Source organism: Chinchilla lanigera, unplaced genomic scaffold (assembly GCF_000276665.1).
Source record: "Chinchilla lanigera isolate Chin_1 unplaced genomic scaffold, ChiLan1.0 scaffold00060, whole genome shotgun sequence".
NCBI classification, from domain to species: domain Eukaryota; kingdom Metazoa; phylum Chordata; class Mammalia; order Rodentia; family Chinchillidae; genus Chinchilla; species Chinchilla lanigera.
Window position 1 is genome coordinate 7,278,912 of NW_004955461.1, and position 21,317 is coordinate 7,300,228.

Below are 21,317 nucleotides of genomic sequence, written 5' to 3' on the forward strand. Positions count from 1 at the left end.
TGTTTAACTTTTCATTTGTACAGGGGCTCACAGCTAAGAGTTTGCCTTACATCTCAGAGGAGACTTGGGTCTTGGACTCTTCAGCAATGCTGAAACTGGTAGGACTTTGGCAACTCTTGCCGATGGATTAAATGCCTTTTGCATAAAGGGATGTACAAGAGTCTTTGGGGGGCATAATGTTATGGTTCTAATGTAATATAATGTCTTTGTATCTGGAAACGGGTTTAAAGAAATGTGTCTGGTTGCCAGGGGTGGATTTCACAAGGGGTGGATTGTTATGGTTGATACTTTGTGTCAACTTGGGGAGTCTAGAGGTTTGGCTAAGTGACTCAGCAGTTCTACATCCTGGGGTGCAAAGGACATGCCCTTCCTGCTCTAGGATGTTGTTCATTGTGTCAACTTGAGAAGTTTAGAAGGTTAAGTATGTGAGTACCACCCCCTGGGTTGGGGTAGCCTTCTTACAACATAAGGGAGGAAAAGAGATTTGCACACACTGCCATTCCCCACTTTGCCCTTGTTGCTCTGCTATCTTCTGCCTCAGAGCCAGCCAAACATGGACTGAAACCTCCACAGACTGTGAGCTAAATAAACCTTTCTGTCCTTAATTTTGGGCACTGGGTATTTTGTCTCAGCAATGAGAGAAAAGCAGCCAAGACAGGATGGCACCTGGAAGCTGCTCTCCTGGGATTTTCACCAGGTAGGTAGCACATGTTTTACCATGGAGGGTGATGGTGGGAAGCAACCGCCTGCCAAAAAAAACATTTCCTAAAACCAGTGATGAACATACAAAAAACCCAACTCCCCATATACTAAACAAACAACGTTTGCACCTAGAAGAGAGAGAATGACTCCAAGGCCACCAAGACCTGAACTGAAGGTGACAACAAAGGTGAACTGTTGCTGGGAATGGTGGCACAAGCCTGTAAGCCCAGCACTGGGGAGGCTGAGGCAGGAGGATCTTTGTGAGTTCAAGACCAGCCTGGGCTACAAAGTGAGCTCAAGGCCAGCATGCACTGCATAGGGAGACCCTGTCTCAAAAAAAAAAGGAAAAAAACTGTGAACAATATGGGGTTTTTTGTTCAGAGGAATAACGGGAAAACAGCAAGCCTCTGGAGCAGAGTTTTGCACTGTGATTGACCCCTCCACCTTCTCCTTTATTATACAGATAGCCAAATGCTTCTGACACTTGAATTAATTTCAATTTGAATTTGAATTAATTCTCCTCACTCACATTCCAGGGGAACTTGGTGGTTAGGAGTCCAGACTTTGGAATGAGGCAGATATGAGTTCAAATCCTACCTTTGTGTTTTCCTTGCTGATACGACCTTGGATAAGTTATCAGCCTTAGCCTCATCATCTACTGAATTACAATGTCATCAGTAATATTGTTGGTAGGAACTGCTATAAAGATGATATAAGGTGATTCATGTAAAATGCTTAGAATAGTGCCCCGCCACCCAGAATGCTTCATTAAGCATGAGCTATGACACAATTCCCAAAGAGGGCTCTTCTGGTTATCCTGTGGCTGTGTAAAAAATGTGCTTAAAGGGAAATAACGAAGCAGTGTTCTCACAGGCAGAGAGCTTGCAGGTTTACTGTGAGCTAAGGGAGAGTTAACTTGGTGTGTACAGCAGCCTTTATGGGTTTGGTTGAGTATAAAGCTGACTTTCCCTGAAACTGTGAAACTGTGGGACAGATATGAAAGATTTTGCACCATTCAGTATCTAGACAGTCATTCATAGCAGACATTGGAGCAGATAACACATTAATTTCTTCAAACTTCTGTACACCCCATCCTTCTCTGTGCTTCCTGACTACATGAGGTCTTCTGTTACTGTTTTGTGTTTATTTAATCTAGAGTAAACTTTGGTTCCTGACAGCTTAATGTGAACTTGATTTAAATTAGTTCATAGCTCTGTAACTGTGTAACCCTTGGTAAGGTTGTCCTCATTTCTATGATATAATGAAACTCACTTAGCTCAGATATTTCCTTTCCTCTTCCTCTTTCCTAACTTTTGTACTGACCTCCACTTGTTCATAATTCTATATTTTTTCCTGTCTATTCAGATCCCAGATGAGCCTCCTCCAAATAACTCAGATCTACTTTACTGTTTCCAGATAGAAGTTCTCATTCTCTATCCATCTATCTCTCTTCCATCCATGCAGAAGTTATAGGTGCCTATTATATACAAGTTACTGTGTCAGTTCTTCAGGATAAAGTGATAAAAAAGTAATCCACAGTCTCTGACCTCAAGCTTATCTAAAACAAAAAGAAATAGAAAAGAAAATTGAACTTAGAAAGGCATCAAGAAGTGAAGCAGAACCCAGAAGTAAGCAATATGTACACTGTAAGCCATATTAAATCAATAGTCATTGGTACTTCTTTCTTAATTCCCATTCTTTGCTGAACTCTATGTTCCTGGTGTCTACCCTCCCAATATTCTACGAAACCCCTTTAACAGTGACAAAGGACCTTCATATCGGCTAGTTCAAGAGACCTTCTTCAACATATAACACCACTAGGACCATCTCCTACTTATGGCATGATTGGCCATGTATTCTCTGTTAAAACTTTAAGCTGTCATGGTAACACTGATATTCCTGTCCCCTTAAATGCAGTCTATTTCTCCTGATGTCTTGTACAGGCTTCTCAGACCCTGTTTGGCAACACAACCCAGAGTTTTACTCTTGAGCCAATATTCTGCTCATTGTCTTCTTGGTGACAGCACTCATCATCGTTGGATGTTGTAGCCCCAGATTCTGATGACTCTCACATAACTCCATATCTGATCGTCCAACTAACCTTCCAAATGCCTGCAAGACATACCACATTCAAGACATCCCAAACGAAATTCATCATATTTGCTTTTACTCTCCAATCTGCAACACAGCTTCCCTGTCTTCTTTATGTCTAAATTTTACTAATGTCACCACCACTGTCTTGGTGTCAGACATGAGTTTGACACCAAAAGTGAAGCCATGACTTGAAAGCAACCTAAATCATGCTCTCCAGCCCTACTGATCAGCCATGCCCTACTGATCTTCCCTTCTACATTCTTATGACATATTTCCTGTCCACTAATCCTCCTAGTACTCACACTCCAGTTCAGGTTCTTTTTACTTTTGCAGGGAATATGTCTAACTATACCAAGAATGTAGGAAGTGAAGAAGGGAACAGTGGAAAAAAGTAGAAAAACAAATGATAGCACTGGAACATCTTGATGTATCACAAAACAAGGAAATACTCAGGGAAAGATAAGACCATATCAAAACACAGCAGTCTGCTTGAAAGGACTCCCCTGGCCAAACATGGAATCTTTGATCATCAAGCTAAATAATGGTGTAGCATAATCCACTGACTGAAACAAGAATCCATGACTCCATGATGACATAAGGAAGAATGAACAAACGAATGACCAAGTGAGAAATAAGGCAAAGTTACTCCTTTGAGTAAGACACCATCTAGTACATATATATAGAAAGAATGATGGAATTAGATTGTTGAAGAGTGTATGAAAGTATAAGGAGGAAGAAGATATTCACATGTCAAAGTATCTTCCCACAAATTACCCATTAATTACACAGTGAGATGCAGTAACTTTAGAGTAATGTGGCAGACACTGCCTTTCCTTTGGTTCTTTTTAAGACAGACATTATCTAACACACACGATCCCTTTTTAATTTTCTGTACAGCATTTGTTTATGGAGACTGAAGAACTATCTTATATATTACTTTATTTAGTACATATAAAAATACTCCTTGACATAAAAGATAGGGGATTAGGAAATACTTGCAGAAGAAAAGGGGAGACAGTGGAAATGAGGGAGGGAGCAAGAATAAGGGTAGAAGATAAAGAAAGAAGAGAAATGGGTAAGTAGAGTAGATCAGGGATGTTAACTAGTTGATTCAGGTGAAAATTAAAGGAAGTACAGCTTCAGAGATAATGGAGAAGTGAAGAAACAGATGGAATTGACAGTGCCGAATCTAGGTCAAATTCTTTCACTGCCTCCAGGTGACTATTAGAGTTATACGTTAAGTTATGGCAAGTACAATTACAAATCAGCACACATCAGAAGAAAAGAGACTACACATCCAATTTAGAAAGGTGGTTATGCAATATTAAAGGAATATTAAAAGTGACAGTTAGGAAAACCGTACCACTGCTGAGGAAAGCTTATGATATGATGAAGGTGGAAACAGGAAGACATGACATGTTACAAGTACAGTGGAAAAGAAAGGAAAAATAAACATTGTAAAATGATAATAGTAACAGTAGAACTAAAAGCAAATATTCTGCTTTTCAACAAATTATAAGATCATTATCTTTGATATTTTTCTCATAAATAAATAAAAGGAAAAAACAGATGAAACTGATAGAGCCCTAGGAAAAATGTAAGTACTGCTTTCTCATCTCTCATGAATGTGTTTCCTATACATATAGGATGCTTTTTAGCTCTCTGGCTAGTGTACTGATTTAATGCTTACCCTGTACAAAGGCCTTAATAAACATCATTTTATTTAACCATGACACCATGCCTATGGGGGAGATACTGTGGCTATTATCCCCATTTAAGGTTGGGTTCTAGGTGTGGGCATTTGGTTCCTACAGGTTGCCATCGAGAGCACTCACACCATTACCATTCCCCAAGAAAAGCCGACCTGCATGTCTTCTGTACCTCCCTGTGCCTGGGCTGGCCACTGTGTCTCACATGACCAATAGACTCTGGAAAAAGCAAAGTTCTGGGGCTCCTGAAGCTGGGTTAGAAGTTACCTGTGGCTTCTGCTAGAAGTACTGCAGTGCCTGTTTTGGAAGGTTTGCCTTGGAACAATGACTGTGGAACAAGTCAGAGGCCACAGGAAATGTCTCATTACCTAGAGTCCATCATGCTATGAGAGCCTGAGCCGCCTGGGGAACCTTGAGGCAATGAAAGAGAATAAAACCTATGTCTGTGGAAAAAGACAGCCAAGCAGCAGTGCTAGTCAGGTCACAACAGCCATTTGGAAGCAGGGACTCCAACAGCTGCTGCTCCAGTGAGGCCAGGCTCAAAGAAGAGCCACCACATGCCCCTGAACTCCTGATGCACAAATCTGGGGAGTGGAGACGTAAGACAGTGGGTTTAGCAGGAGATTTGGGGGTTTTGGTTTTTCCTCACTGTAGTAGATAACTGGAACTCTGAAGCAAATGAGCTAAGAAGCACATTTCACATACCTCCTAAACAGAGGAGTTGGGATTTGAACTCAGATCTGCCCATCTAAAATGTGTCTCTACACTAGGATATCTGAGGATCTCTTTGCCAATGTTAGTTATTTACTACAAACATCACTATCATAACCATCAACACTTTAATGTTCTCATACTAAAACTTTTGTGAAACACATTTGCAAAAGCAGTTGCTACCACCCAGTAGAGGGGCGGCCAGGGAGGACTTGTCTGGAATTCACAATGGAGGGGAGGATCAAACCAGCATGGAAAAGGAAGGAGGAGGAAAGTGGGTAAGAAAGGCCAGAGGGGCAGCAGAGAATTATACGTAATCTCCCCTCCCCTCAAAAATGCTGAATCAAAAGACCAGTGGCCATGAGAGAGTTCATATCCCACATCTTACATTGATGCCTTATTATGTTACACAAAAATAAAAGGGAGGTGGATAGGAAAGAATTGAGAACCTTGAGGATGGTGTGACAGAACAAAATCTCTGTATTTCCCACATGGACATCAATAGAAGACATCTAAACTGGAAATGTAAAAAACTAGACATACTATATATGCATTACTTGGAAATATGGAGATAAGCATGGTGCAGACACATTATTTAAATACAGGCAGCAGAAGAAACCCAATTGAGAATGGTCGTCTCTAGGGTATGGGACATGGAAATAAGAGGACACTGACAAGGGACTATGGATTTTCAGCATAAATGTAGCACTCTAACTTAATCTATTGTTTTATTATGGCAAAAATATTACACAGCAAAGGAAACCACAGAATAGAAAGGCAACCTATTGAATGTGAGAAAATATCTGCAAACTATACATCTGACTAGGCATTAACAGCCAGAATAAATAAGGAATTCAAGCAACTCATTAGCAAAACCCCAAGTAACCCAATTAAAAATGGACAATAGCTCTAAATAAGCATTTTTTCAAATGAAGATATACAGATGGCCATGGGTACATGAAAAACATTCTACATCACTGATCATCAGGGAAGTGCAAGTAAATAATGAAGTCTCACATCACACTAGTTAGAATGGATTCTATTTGTTACTTTCCTACCACTTTGTCTGTAACTCTGTATTGCGTGTATTGTTCTTATGCTGTTTTGTAAATGGATGTCTGTTTGTTAATATGTTTTCCTTCTTTTATTCTTGAAATGTTTTTAAAAAGAATGGATTTTATTAAAAAAAAGACAGAAGATAAGTGTTAATGAGGATGAAGAGAAGCATGACCCTTCACACACTGTTTGTAGTAATGTAAATCATTACAGCCAATGTTCAAACTGTATGGAAGTTTCTCAAAATTTAAAAGTAGAACTACCATATAATCCAGCAACCCCACTCCTGGGTATATATTCAAAAGATATACTGTAAAATTGGTATCTTGAGGAGACATCTTTATTCCTGTTTATAGCAGAATTATTCACAACATCCAAGTATAGATTTAGCCTAATTTTCCATCAACAGATGAATGAAAATGTGGTACATATACAAAATGGAATATAATTCAGCCATAAATAATAACATGAATGGAGGCAGTGCAATAAGCTGGGCATAGAAAGACATATACCATACATCCTGCCCACATGTGGAATCTAAAAGCAGTGCTCTTGTAGAAGCTGAGAGTGAGACGGTAGTTAGCAGAGGATGGACAGAGTGATGGGGTAAGGCTGAGTAATAGGTACTAAGCTATAGTTAGATGGGAAAAAGAAGTTTGGGTGACTTTCTTCTTAAACTAGAAGAAAGGAGTTTTGAATATTTTCACCATAAAGAAATGATCACTGTTTGAAGAGATACATAGGTGGACTTCCATTTGAACCTTACACTTCACATGTAGACACGTATAAAAGTATAGCATAGCACCCCATAAGTATGTACCATTTTTATTTATCAGTTTAAGAAATTAAAAATAAAAATAATAATTATTGAAAAGATGAATACTCAAATCAGATACCTCTACTGGAAGCAGAAATGATTTGTACCAAGCTATTCAGAACAGTCCTACTCATAATAACAAACGTAATTAAAAACATTTCCAGTAGTAAACAATAAGGAATTATTGAAAACACATCAATATAATTGATAATGCATCATTAAATTATAACAATATGGACTCAGCCACCATATAAAGAATGGATATAAAACTATATACATAAATATAACTCTGTATCTCTATGCCTGAATGTTTGTTGTAAACTCACACAAGTGCCAGATGGATTTTATAAAAGTGAAAGGTAGATTTGGGGTAGCCTGTTGTAAGGCACAGGCTACATGGAATTCAGTTTGCTATGGAAGGTTCTAAGAGACATTTTAATGACATTCTTTTTTCACATAAGAAAAAGCTGACATTGAAAAGACTCCAACTAGGTGAAAAATTCATATATTTTGGACTTTGCTGCAATTGTATAAATGAAGTAGCCAGGATATTTCAAATGTTCATATTTTTCAAAGTGATGAGTTTTAACTTTCTTTTGAATCATCCTGCACATATGCCGCTCAAGCAGCTTTGCCGCCCTGTAGATGACCAGCTCTGGCCCCATCGCAGTGCCGGGAAGAACCTCAACTTTGAGACAGGCAGTCCCACCCTGGGGAGTCTTCGCCTGCTTCTGGTCCTGCAAAGTTCCAGCCCAGCCACGCCAGAAATAGGATGACTGCTCGGGTTAGGGCTTGCGGGGTTCACGCTGGTAGCAATCTCACTTCAGTTTCTAGTTTAGAGTGGAGAAGAGGAGGGGTGGACAAGGAAGGCACTTTACCCGATCCTGGTGAATCCTCAACAGGGAAAATGGGAAAGGAAAAAGGAAAACGAGACAAGTTATTCTTTGCCATCCAAGAAAAAAAGAGAAAATACAACTTGCTTTAAAACTCACACTGAGATTTACTCGAGTAGGGGGGCTGAGAGTGTATATCTAACTTCCTCTTGCTTGCAAACCCTTCAAATTGAACAAATACGTATTTGCCAGCAGAGAAGACGCACCTCCTACTCTCCCACCGCTTTTCCCCACTATCAAATACGCCGTCAAAGTTCTGGGTCCCCTGTTCTTGCATTTAGAGCTGGAAGGCAGAACGCCAGAGGAAGCCAGACCTGTCCAGGTAAGAGACAGACAGAGAGGGACTGCAGACTGCAGCTTGCAAAACTCCGAAAGACAATAGCGATGGTGCTGCCCTCTAGTGGTAGTGGGTTAACAAAACCAGCCAGAAAATCCAATGTTCCTGTCCTGTGAGATACTTTCCTAACAAAAATAATTTCTGACCTTTTAGACTGAGATAGAGTTAATGTTATTTCATTTGTCCACAAGATAACACAGTCATAGGGGCTGGGGATTTAGCTCAGCGGCAAAAGCGCCTGCCTAGCAAGCGCAAGGTCGCGAGTTCGGTTCCCGGTACCGGAGAAAAACAAAAAACAAAAACAAAACAAAAAAAAGATAACACAGTCATGGGGCTGGTAGTTCTGTCTTCTGGGAAAGAGCAAGGACTGCATTTCTAAAGCTGGAAAATGACAATACAGTAAGGGAACCATAGATTCAGCAGTGATGCTGGGCTTGAAGCCTTGATAGTGGCAATTTTTCAAGTTTTTCGGGTAAAAATTTAAAATATATGCATGTTTCTGTTTTGCTGATGCATAGACTTGATAGTCACTGAAATGAGTATTTGCGTACGAGGAGGTGAACAGACTAAAACCCAGCATGACCTTCATGAAGCCCTCCCGTGATGTAGCGAAGGCCAGATGGGAGTGGCGTGGGGACAGTAGCTCTCTTCCCTCTGCTCCAGGCCTATAAGCTGAAGCTGCCGGTCAGCATGCTTCACCCACTCCCAGAGCCACAGCCTCGCCGGGCAGGACAGAGGCCAGCTGGCTGGGGAAGCAGACTCTCACAGCTGCGGAGTGAGCCACCCCGGCCACAGACATCCCACGTGACAGTCAGCAGCGTTACCACCTAGAGGAAAACAGTAAGAAACAGAAGGCTGCAAAATGAAACAGGAAACCATAGGTGAAGAAAAGCTGGAGAACTGGAAGAAAACTGAGGCCACAGAGTGCTGACAAGTAACTTGGAAAATATTTTAGAGGCTCTCTCTCTTATCTATGACAACAATTGACACTACAGGAAAGCAGAAAACAGAATTCAGGAGAAAGGAAAACGGTGGCCAAAATAACAAGCTAGTTGTAAATGAGCTGAATTATAGAATGAGTGGTAATTAATATACAATAACTGTACTGATTAGCTTTCCTGTTCTGGGTCAAAATAGCTGATATCTGCAATTTAAAGAAGGAGAGGTAAAAATAGTAAAATAAAAAATAAATAAATAGGAGAGGTTCCTTTGCCTCGTGATTTCAGTCCATGGTCGGCTGGATCCAAGGCAGAAACATCATGGCAGAAGAGTATAGGGGAAGAAAGCCACTCAACTCAGCATCCAGGGGAAGAGAGGGCATGGAAGAGTCAGAGAACAAAGGGCCATGGCCAAATATAGTCCCAGAGGCCACACCCCCATAACTCACTTCCTCTAATTAGGCCCCGCCTCCTAACAGCCCATGTAGCTGCAAATGCATCAGTGGATTAACACACTGGTGATCCGATCACCCTCATAATCCGATCACCTCTCCAGGAGTCTCAGAATCCAGCCATGTTTAACAGGAAGAATAATCATTTAGGAATTTCAGTCTCACAAAATAGCCTGTAGCATAACAAGATAAATAAGAAACACAGGTTAAGAGGGATGGAAGCTCAGTTTAGTACAACCAAAATCTTACTAAAAGAAATTCTAGGAAATCAAAGAAAACAAAAAAGAGAAAGTTACCGGAAAACAAATAGTTAGATAGATAAAGATGAAGATAAATAGATAGGTGAAGAAAATAAGGGTCAGTAAGTACTAAATAAGATTCTGTGTCTGAGAAGAACTATCAAAAATGAAGAGAAAGAAACTATCTCTAGAATACTGCAAGTGTTTTGTTTGTCACTAGCAGATCTACCTTACAAGAAGTGCTACAGGGAATCCTTCAGGCTGAAGACACCAGAGAGTAACTCAATTTTACATGGCAAAATAAGAACAGACTTTGCTCAACTGTTGCGGGTGGGGCTTCACAGCCCAGGGAAGATAATCTTTAAATCTGAGTGTTACAAGCTCATGGGGGCGCTGCCCAGCACCCTGGACAGAAATACTTTGCACAAGCACACCGCATCATAAAGGAAGCACTGCAACGCATACTGTATCTGTATTGAAACAAAAGTGTGCAGGACCCTTCCCTGTGGAAATAAAATGAAATCATCTCCCCAGCTGGTACTAAATTCTCAATTTAAATCTTAAGGAGAAAAAAACCATAACAATGCTCAAAAGGTAAGTACATAGGTAAATGTAAAAGGCAATATAAGTATCTTTTTGTTTGAAACTATTTTTCTCTTAATTTATTCCAACAATGAACACCTAAAAAAGTAATTAGAGATCTATGTGAATGGGCAAAAATATATAAAGATGTAAACTGCAACAATAATAGAATAAATCAGGAGAGAGGAACATCTGTATAGAAGCAAAGTTTTATATACAATTGAAATTAAATTGATAATAATTTGAACTAGATCATTAAAAATAAGATAGTAATTGTAATTCCAAGAGCATTACTAAGAAAATAATCCAAAAATATACAAAGAACAAAATAGATTAAAATACTATACAAGAAAATAACCAAAAAAGGCACTAAAACAGAAACAGGAATAAAATAGACAAGAGTATAAAGGAAAAAAATAGAAAAATTCAACCTTATCATGAATTACATTAAATATAAGTAGATAAAACACTCCTGTTAAAAGACAGAGATTAAAAAGATGGCTTAAAAATAATATGATCCATACATATGTTGTTTTAAAGATATGCATTTCAGAGTTAAAGAAGCAAGTAGGTAGAATGTCAAATGATAGAAAAAGTTATACTAAGGAAATAGTAACTACAAAAAAGCTAGAGTGGCTATACTCATCAGACAAAACAGACTTTAAGAAAAATATTGTAATGATAAGGTCAGTAAATGAAGAAGATTAAACACTTATAAATATATTTGCACCTAATAGGGGAAAACCAAAATATAAGAAATAAAACCTGACAGAATTGAAGAGAGAAATAAACAGCTCAACATCCTTAGAGACCTCAGTAATCTGCTTTCAGCAATAGACAGAACAACTAAACAGCATATTTTTAGGAGATTTCACCCAAGTAAAACACACATTCTCCTTAAGTACACAGGGGACATCCTCTAGGATAGACAAAAATGTTAGGATTAAAGAAAATGTCACTCAGACACACACACACTGGAATACTAGCCATAAAGTAGAATGAGACCATGTCAACTGCAGGAAAATAGATGAAACTGAAGATCACTGTAGTAAATAAAATAAGCCAGATTTAGAAAAACTAATCTCACATGTTTTCTCTCAGATGTGAAATCTGGGGTTGGTAGGGAGATGAAAGAAAAAGTGGTACTACTTAAGAAGGGAAGAAAGACCAAGGGAGGTGGGATGGGCAAGAGGGCATAACAGAGAGGGTGAACACTAGCAAACATTATATGCAAGCATGATACTGTCACAGTGGAACCCATTATTTTGTACAATTAATATGCACTAAAAATATTAAAATTTTTAAAAGATTGAAAGCTTAGAAAGCATGTTCTTTGGTCCCAATTGAATGATTCTATAAATCAATAAAGGAACACAATTGGGGAAACACACAAATATGTAGAAATTAAACAATATTCCTATATAAACAATGGGTCAAAGAAGAAATCACAGAGGGGGTCATAGAGTATGTTGAGATTAATTACAAAAAAGACACAATATACCAAAATTTAGTGGATGTAAAGAAAGTAGTATTAAGAGGGAAATCATAGCTATAAATGCCTACATAGAAAAAAATGGTCAAATCAATAGTGAAAGCTTTCACTTTAAGAAATTAGAAAAAAGAGTGAATTAAATGCAATGCAAAAAAGAGAAAAGAATAAAGATTAGAGAAAAATAAAACATTATAAAATAAAAAATTAACAAAGTCAAAAGTTAGCTCTTTGAAAACATCAATAAAATTGACAAGGCTTTTCCTATACTAACCAAGAAGAAAAGAAGACTCAGATTTACTAATATCAGGGATCAAAAACTGCACATTACTATTGACCTCACAAAATAAAAGGGATTGTAAGAGGCCACTACGAACAATTGCATGCCAACAAATGAGATATCCGGAAGAGATGGACAAATTCTGGAAAGACATAAACTACCAAAACTGCCTCACAAAGAAACAAAATCTAAACAGGTCTATAACAAAAATACTAAACTAGTGATTTACAACCTTTCCAGACAGAAAAGTCCAGGCCCAGAAGGCTTCCAGGTATACCATGTTCTACCAAGTGTTTAAAAAAGAATTAACACCAATCTTTCACAACCCTTTACAAAAGTAGAATTAGAAGAAACATTTCCCAATTCATTCTATAAGGACTATATTATCCTGAAAGTAAAACCAAAGACACATCAAGGAAGGAAAGTGATGTGCAAAGTGAAGCTGATTGTGTGCATCAAGATATTGGAAAGAAAATGAACAAATGAGGAGCATATATCTGAAAATCATGTAGCTGGCAAGGGTCTAGTATCCAACTCTTCCAACTCAAGAATGAAAAGACAACATAATTTAAAATTGGGCCAATATTTTAAATAAATATTTATATAGAGATATGGTACACATGGCCATAAGCACATAAAAATGCCCACCATCATTGGTCTTTAGGTAGATGCAAATCAGAACTGCAACAAGATGCCACTTCACTTCCATTAAGATAGCTACTATTAAAAAATGAAAAGTAACAATGATATAGAGAAATTAGAACCACACTAAGTTGCTTGGGTAAATGTAAAATAATACAGCTACTTCAAAAAACAACTTGGAAGTTCCTCAAAATTTTAAACATAGGTCCTGTATAACCCAACAATTCCATTCCTAGATAAACAAAACTAATAGAAAACAAATGGTCACACAGAAACTTGTATATGAATGTTCATAGAAGTTTATTTTAATTGCCAAAACTGAAAGTGACCCAAATGTCTACCAACTAACGAAGGGGCAGCCAAACGTGGTGTGTCCATACCACAGAACATTACATAGCCATAACCAGAAATGAAGATCTGAAACAGGTGACAACATGGAGGAACGCTGAAAACATTAGGCTCAAATGATTACATATTGTGTGATTCCATTTATACTACATGTTCAGAATGGGAACGTCTATGGAGAAGAAAGGTAGACTCAAGGTTATTAGGGGTGAGGTGGGCAGCGGAAGAGAATGTTAATGAATATAAGGTTTCGCTGAGATGATAAAAATGTTCTAAAATGCGCAGGGTGATGGATGCACATACTAAAAACCACTTAACTGTTGAAAATAGTGAGTTTGATGGAAGATGAGTCATATCTTCATTATTTTAAATGTCCAGGTATTTCAATTATGACACATTTTGAGGAAAAGGGGATATTTTGATTCATTTTTACTGGAGAAATTTAAGATAGATTAGAAATATTAAGTGTAAAAAAAAATCACCAAAATTAGATCTTAACATACAAGATGTACTCAGAAACCTTAACATTACAAGACTGGTAACTGAGAATATTAAAATGTAACACTTCTGCATATCAGCATCATAACTTTATTTATTTATTTAGGCAGGGTCTTGCTATATAGTTTAAGTTGACTTTGAACTCACTATACAGCCCTGGCTGGTCTCGAACTTATGGCAATCCTCCTGCCTCAGCCCCCTGAGCACTGGGATTATTGGCATGTACCAGTGCTCAGAAAATATTTGAAATTTCATACGCAAGCTCAGTAGTAATAAGTAAACTGCAAAATAAACCCATCATTAGACAACCCTGTATTCCTATCTTTAAAAGATATTTTATAGAAGTGTAAGTGAAAACTGTGGAGAAATGGGCACTGACATGGAACACCAGGTGCAAGCATAAATTGATACAATCCTTTTTGGGAAGAATTTGCAGTGTATTTCAACATGCACATATTTAAACCTAGGAGTTCCATTTCTAAATAAAACCTTAGAGAAAACTGCGCACATGCACATAAAATGAAATGTAGAAGGATGTTCACGGCAGCCAGGGTACAGCAAAATGCTGGAACCATGTCCATCTGCAGACAAATGGTTAGGAAACTTAGTCCACAGTAGTTCTACTCCATAGCCAACCACCCCTGTCCTAGTTATTAAGGTAATTTCAAGGAAGAAGTTAATTTTCTAAACAATACTTATAGTATGATCCTATTAATAGAAAGCAAATGAAACTGTTTTATATATACCAAAGCATTAACTACCACTACTTTTCATGAAGAGACTAGGTTAGGAAGACTTGAAGGTAACCTCCAAGATTGAATTTATACATCACTGTTTTGTTTGCGTTTTTATAAAAATACAATGTTTACATAAACTTTAAAAGTATGGTTATTATTTATGATATACTACTTAAAGCTATTTTAAATCTTGATTTAATTCAAAGAAAATTCTTACCTTCCAGATTTTCAATTTTTTCAATGTTGTTTAGAGCTAAATTCAAATATTCAAGTTTCTTGAGTTTGCTTACATTTTCTGAAATACACAAATAATGTAATTAACCTTCAAAATACATATTCTATTAAAGATCTTGATATAATCTATTATGAAAATGACAGATGTTAAGGAATATTTTATTGTTATTGAAGTCTTATTGCTCTTTCAAGTTTTTACCTGTATGTGAAACAGGATTGCCCAGGCAACAGCCATTTCTCCCTCCATCTTTCCTGATGGAACCTGGATTTGCTCATGTCTCTACTCAACCCAACTTCAAGGATAGGGTAGGATTATCAAGCAGGATCAGTGCCTAGACATCCAATCTCCCTTGCTAGTGAAGGCTCTGGAACCTAAGCCTAAGCCAACCAGCCCCTAGAAGTCTCCTGGTAGCCATGTGATACCAGGCAGGCAGCACACGCACATTAAGTATCCCAATCACAGGAAGGAAATACCTACATTTACACTTGGTGACATCTTATCTCTTTTTCCTTCTGGATGTTAATAAAGATGGAAGTCTTATCCCTACCAGCACTCACAGTCAACCGTAGGGGAACCAGCTGTCGGATAAATCCCAGGCTGGCTGGTGGAATAGACAGAAGGAATCAATCAATCCTGAAGCCTGCTCTACCTCTAAATTTGGAATTGGGCAAAATAATAGTCTTCCTTATTGTTAAGCCACTTTTGTGTGTGTATGTAAAGCCAAAACAACCTGATAAAGGATTATCTTTTTTGATGAATCTGAATGTTCATACAGAAAAACAAGTATAACCAAGTCAGTCAAAGCATCACTGTGAAGTGGAGCTTTTTAAAAACAGCTAAAAATAAGATAGAGTTAACATTGTCAACTGCTTATTGTATGCCACATGATGTTTTTGTACATATTAATTTGATCCTCACAATAATCTTGTGAAATAAAATCTATTAGTGTCTCCTTTTTACAAATGAGAATACAGTCTAAGTCACAGAGAATCCATCTTCCCAAGGTTAAATGGTAAAGCCAGAATATCCCACTCCAGAGGTTGGCCCTGAATTATTACAGTGTACCTGTACCTTGAAAGAACAGTCCTTTGTTATATGATGTGAAACATAAAGTTTCTGCTAAGAAATGTGTCTTTGGGGTAGTCTCACTTAAATAATGCCTCTCTGCCCATTTCTCAGGGATATTATACATATTAAGCATAATAATTTATAACCATCATTGTTATTGCCATTAACAGCTCATCTAAAATTTACAAAACATTTTTTGTTCCTATATATGTGAGACTAAGAGTTTAGCCCTCAAACCCTCAGTTTTCCCTTTTTTTAAAGTAAGGATCTGGGGAAAGATTAAAGTTTCAAAACTTAAATTATTCAAATAATACTAATGTTTACAAAAGGTTCTTTGGCAACATCTGAGCATTCAGTCGTCAACAGATTTGAAGGTTTCTTTCCGCCAAGAATTATGATAGACAGAATGTCTGGTCTGCATCCTACATGAAAATATTCAAAATTATCAGTGTTAAAACTGCCAGCCCCCAATAAAAACCTGTTCCAAATAGAATTCCCTCTCCCTGCCTTTGCTACATGTGTAGGCCTCTAAATCCTAAAAAGTCATCTGGTAGAAATACGATTTTTTTTTTTTTTTTTTTCTGAAAGAATTGCCTCAATCAACCAAAAAAGCACAGGCCCAAATTGGTCAGAAAGGGGTGAAAAGACTCCTTAAGTAAAAATGTTCAGGTCCTCTGGGACAACAGAAAGGGAGAAGGAGAGCTGTAGCCCACATCTTTCTGGAAGCGGTTGTCACCCGCTGACACAAGCAGGACGCCCTGTTCATAGGGGCCCACATCCTTTCTCAGGGGCAAAAACTCCATGGCCCCCAGCTATGTGAGGCCCCTAGGGAAGGCACGGCAAAGGGGCAGGGGGAGCCCACCCCCACCACACTAACTTCATGCTTTACTGGACCCCAGATGGTCCTTGGCTGACACTTGCATCTCTGCTGAGTGGAGTCTTCCTCCACAGCCCATCTGCACCTCCCAGGGAGCCACAGAGAGCTAGAAAAGGCAACTGTTCTGCAAGCTTCAACCCTAATGGCAGGACAGCAAGTCTGAAGCCTAGAGAAGTACTTTTACTTGCTAAATAAATGCCTAAATGCCTGTGGGTGGTAGAGCACTGAAAAATCCCATTATTAGGATTTAAAAGAGTGTTTAATTTAAGAATACTTTGGAAGCAAAAATTTATGCTTCCTCCCAGCTCTGAAAAAGCCTGAAATACTATGCTACTAATTAGTAATTGTGATGGACCCAGCTGTGGAGATTAAAATTTGGGGAACTCTTTTAGATTTGGACAATTAGGACTGTTCTTCAATGCCCCGTGCATAAAAGCTGGTGGTTTTCTGTAACAGCCTTTTTAATTGAACAATGTGTGAGAGCTTCTAATTTCTGGTAAACTAAAAGATGCTGAAAATAATTATCTGAAGAAATATAGAGTGTTTTATTAAATCTTCAGAAAATGATGCAAATTCAGGCTTGTTGCAATTCTAGAGCAAGCAACCATACCACCCGGGTTTCTCAATCTCAGCACTACTCACATTTGGGGCCCAGTAATTCTTTCTTGTGGGGAGATGTCTGTCCTGCACTGTGGATGATGGTTAGCAGTATTCCTGGCCTCTACCCACTTGATGCCAGTAGCACACACCCCTCACCACACACCCATCTGTGACAATTAATAATGTCCCCAGACATTGCCAAATGCCCCTTTTTGAGGACCACTGTGCATTACCATAGGAAGTTAACCATAACCCTAAGGGTGGACCTCTGGGCTCCAGGACCACAGCACGCAGGCTCTCTGCCTCCACAACTGACTCCAGCCCTTCTTTTCCAACTCTATTCATTCCTCCCTTCTGTTCTTACCTTCCTTTTGCTGGTCTGGGGCACTCTGGGATAATGAGAACATTAATCACAACAGCAGCACCCCAGCTTGAATCTAATGAGCCCTTCTTTCATGGTGAGTACAATGTGAAGCTCATGATTTCCTGTAACCCTTACACCAATTCTGAATGTTATGTACTATCGGCCTTGTTTCATAGATGATAACAGTCAAACTCAGACAAGTTAACTGACTTGTCTAACTTCACACAGCTGATAAGCGGTAGAGTTCACAGCCAGGTCTACCTGATGTCAGAGCCCAAGCTTGCTTTTACAATATCATTCAACTCTACTGTTGCTTTTCCCAGCAACAGCAGTACCCACTTGCTTTTACACAGTAGGACCTCCATTAAAGTGACTCTGCAGTGTTCCCTTCCCTGTGCCTCTTACTTCATTATTATGGGGGTTAGAGGGTTAAAAGTGAGGAAGACCAATTTATCTGATAGGTAAGTTGGGCAAAGAAGTAAATTTGGCATGTCCAGTCCTCTCCCTGAATACTGGGATCTGTGTTTTAGCAAACCACATGGGTTCAGCCCCCTCCTACCACAGACAAGGGTCTATCTGGGTAGGGGGAACTTGTGGTTGTTCTGACTCGGTTTATTATAGGGGTAGTAACAGCAAGCCCACTTGGCTGCAAATCTAAGTCACTTGCTCAGGAAGCTTTATCAGTTATAATTTACTATTGTGATCTTCGCCCGACTCCTGCACTTTACTCTCATTTTCATTCTAAACAAGAACTTCCTCAGTACCTAGTACTGTGCACAATGCCTCGCATGCAAACAATAAAATCAAATGCATGAATTACATCCTCCTCCCTTTCAAACTTTCAAAAGAAACTGGTCAACTAATGTGTTCCTTGCATCAAATTAATCTCCCAGCATCTTGATGGAGATTTTATAGGGCAACAAGACTACTCATTGAATAGTTCAGGGAAATGTTCTAGACACAACTACTGAGAAATGGCTATGTCTGTTTCCCCATATCATCCTTTCTCAGTTATGCTCTCCCTCTAACACTGCATTTTGTGAAGTTCTCCTATACCAGATGTTTAAAAACCCATTAAGTATAAAGTATGAACACTTACCAATTTTTCCAATAAGGTTATTTTGAAGATAGAGAATTTTTAAATCCCGGCACCATTTGTCAATATGTTCTAGTCTTTCTATTTCTTGCTGATGCAATGAAAGTTCCTCCAGGGAAAAAATTACACAGTCATTGTGTTCAGCATTCCGTCTAATAAGATCTTCTGTGACTGAAAGAAAATTTGCTGCATATTACATTTCTATCCCCATTGTTCATCATCTGGTTATTATGTTATTAATGTGTTAGATTTTATTCACAGCTAAATGTCAATTCTCCAAGCCCAAGTGATTTCTAAAAGGAAAGAGATCAGAAAAATGTTACCTTCCAGTTTTGTGTATGATGTGAGTCAAAGGGAAGAGACAGGCTGATGTCTTAAGTCTTGTCTATGTATGCATAAAGTCTACATACATTTTGATGAATGGAGACATTGACAGCTAATGGTATTAAGAATGCTGGTATGGACACTTATTGTGGTACCATGTCACGGTGGATGAGATCCACTATCTGATCTGAGACAGATTAACTTCCACTGGTCTGGCTGACTGAGGACAGAAATATGAAAATATCTCCTACTATTTAGTAGGGAAATTCAATTCAATTCATTTAACCAATACTTATTAACTGCAGTTTAACAGAAAAGAAAGGAATACCCTAGGTCTTGGATTACAGCCTTATAAAGCAACCAATACTTCTTCTATCTTCAGGAAGAATGAAAAAGCTTCTCATGTCAGGAGCAGAGATGAGTGTTCCCAACCTCTCGCAAGAACAGTGTACAGCACTGGGCTGCTCAGACTCAGAATATGTGATGACAATGGCACCAGGGCACAGGAGACAATATCATGGCCCACTGTTGGAGTCAGGGACATAATCATGAACCAACTTGGCAAAATGATAAATCTTTTGCAAATAAAAATGGGATCAAGAGATGGAGGGAGGAGTGGGAAGGGAAGGGGATGGTAAAGACATTAAGATGTGTTACGTACATGTATGAACTCTCCATGATGAATATCATCATTATGCATGGCAAACATGTAGTAATAAAAAACAAAATGCACTGAAATCAAAGAGGCAATGACAATGGAAAAATCCTGTCCCTTCCAGTGCTATTTGAAGGTTATTTACATATTTAAATCCACACATTTTAGGTAGAATGTGGAAATACTGCATGTCTGCTCCAGGAAATAATACTCATTCTTTGTCACTTAGGGGATGCCAGGAACTATTCTAAATGCTCAATATGCATCAAAGTACAAATATTATTTGCATTTATTAAGCAGAGTTATTATTTGCATTTATCTGATGAGGGATTGAAGCACAGAGACTTTCAGGAACTCGTCTGCGTCTTGGCAGTAAATGCTGAAGCCAGGTTTTAAATCCATAGTCTAGCACTAGACCACAAGCTCTTAACTACTGTGCTATACTACCTCAAACACAAGCAAAGGAAAGTCTCTGGAGGTTTCTCAGGCTTCCTGAATGTGCATATTCATCTGGCTGAGACAAGCTCTTTGCAGCACCTTTGGCTGCTTCTGTTTATGACACACCCTTAAAAAGGTAGCCTGCCTTTTTTCTAAATGTAAAACACGTATGAATTTGATCATTTGTGTGGAGTTAGCTGAACTCCCTGTTACTTCTGGTTGTGGGAGATAGGGTTGCTTCCAATGTCAGTTCCTTAGAAGAAAGACAAGGGGAAAGTAGAGGTCCAGAAATTAAAATACCATATGTGAGAAATATTCTTGTGCCTCTAAGCTTTGGCTCAGCCAACAGGCAGAGATGACTGCAAACCCAGCCCTGGGAAGGGGCAGGTCAAAGTGATTTAAAAGAGGTTAAAAAGGCAGCCACACCAGCCCTGGTCCTGTGATCTCTGCTGTCCCTGGAATGTCACTACTAGTTTGTAGGGCAGCTTACATAGACTGACCTCTTCAAGAAAGAGAATAAACAACTTCCTGAGAATCAAGTCTGAAAGAAACTACCCCCCACCACACACAGTGGTTTGTTCCAACATTATCAATCCACCAGTAATGAATTAGTGGGCACAGCCAATTTGAGTACAGACAAAGCTACTATGTAAACTAAAACGAATTATCTCTGGATAACTCAGCTAGAAAATATTCTCTTAACAAAGGTGCAAGATGGTTTAAAGGGGTGAGATGGCATGACCAATATTATCTGCACTATCTTAACTAAATATGAGAGTTAAAATGATGAATTAGATCCTCAACTGTGTATCTGTGACATACTTCACAAATCCACGAAGCAGGTAAGTATGCATTGGTGGCTTTGCTGCCATTAGACCTGGAGTCCATGGGGCCAGGAGGATGAGCCTATTTAGAAATTATGTGTTCCCCTCTTATGAGGTTCCCTACCCAAGAGCCTCAAGTCAGTCCCCAACCTTCTCACTGGCCATTGGCCATTTCTGTAGGTTCATTCCCCAAAACAGACTGTGACATCAGGTACAACTTCACACCAGTGTACCCAAAGAACAGTTGCTTGCCAGGGTTCTTGACCACTTGGATGTATAATCCTGGGTATCCCCCTTATACATGAGCATGGAGAG

The 21,317-nt window shown here is 38.7% G+C and overlaps 1 protein-coding gene across 4 annotated transcripts in view; it reads right to left on the reverse strand.

Annotated features, from left to right (window-relative positions):
* Positions 1-21,317, reverse strand: part of Lrrc6 (leucine rich repeat containing 6) — a 107,360-nt gene that overhangs the window by 74,747 nt on the left and 11,296 nt on the right. For all 4 annotated transcript variants that reach the window (XM_005398015.2, XM_005398014.2, XM_013521348.1 and 1 more), the window contains exons 2-3: positions 18,765-18,932; positions 14,739-14,816 (exon numbers count right to left, since the gene is read on the reverse strand). In XM_005398015.2, the coding sequence (XP_005398072.1) occupies positions 14,739-14,816; positions 18,765-18,932 (246 nt within the window). The remainder of the gene's footprint in view (positions 1-14,738; positions 14,817-18,764; positions 18,933-21,317) is intronic.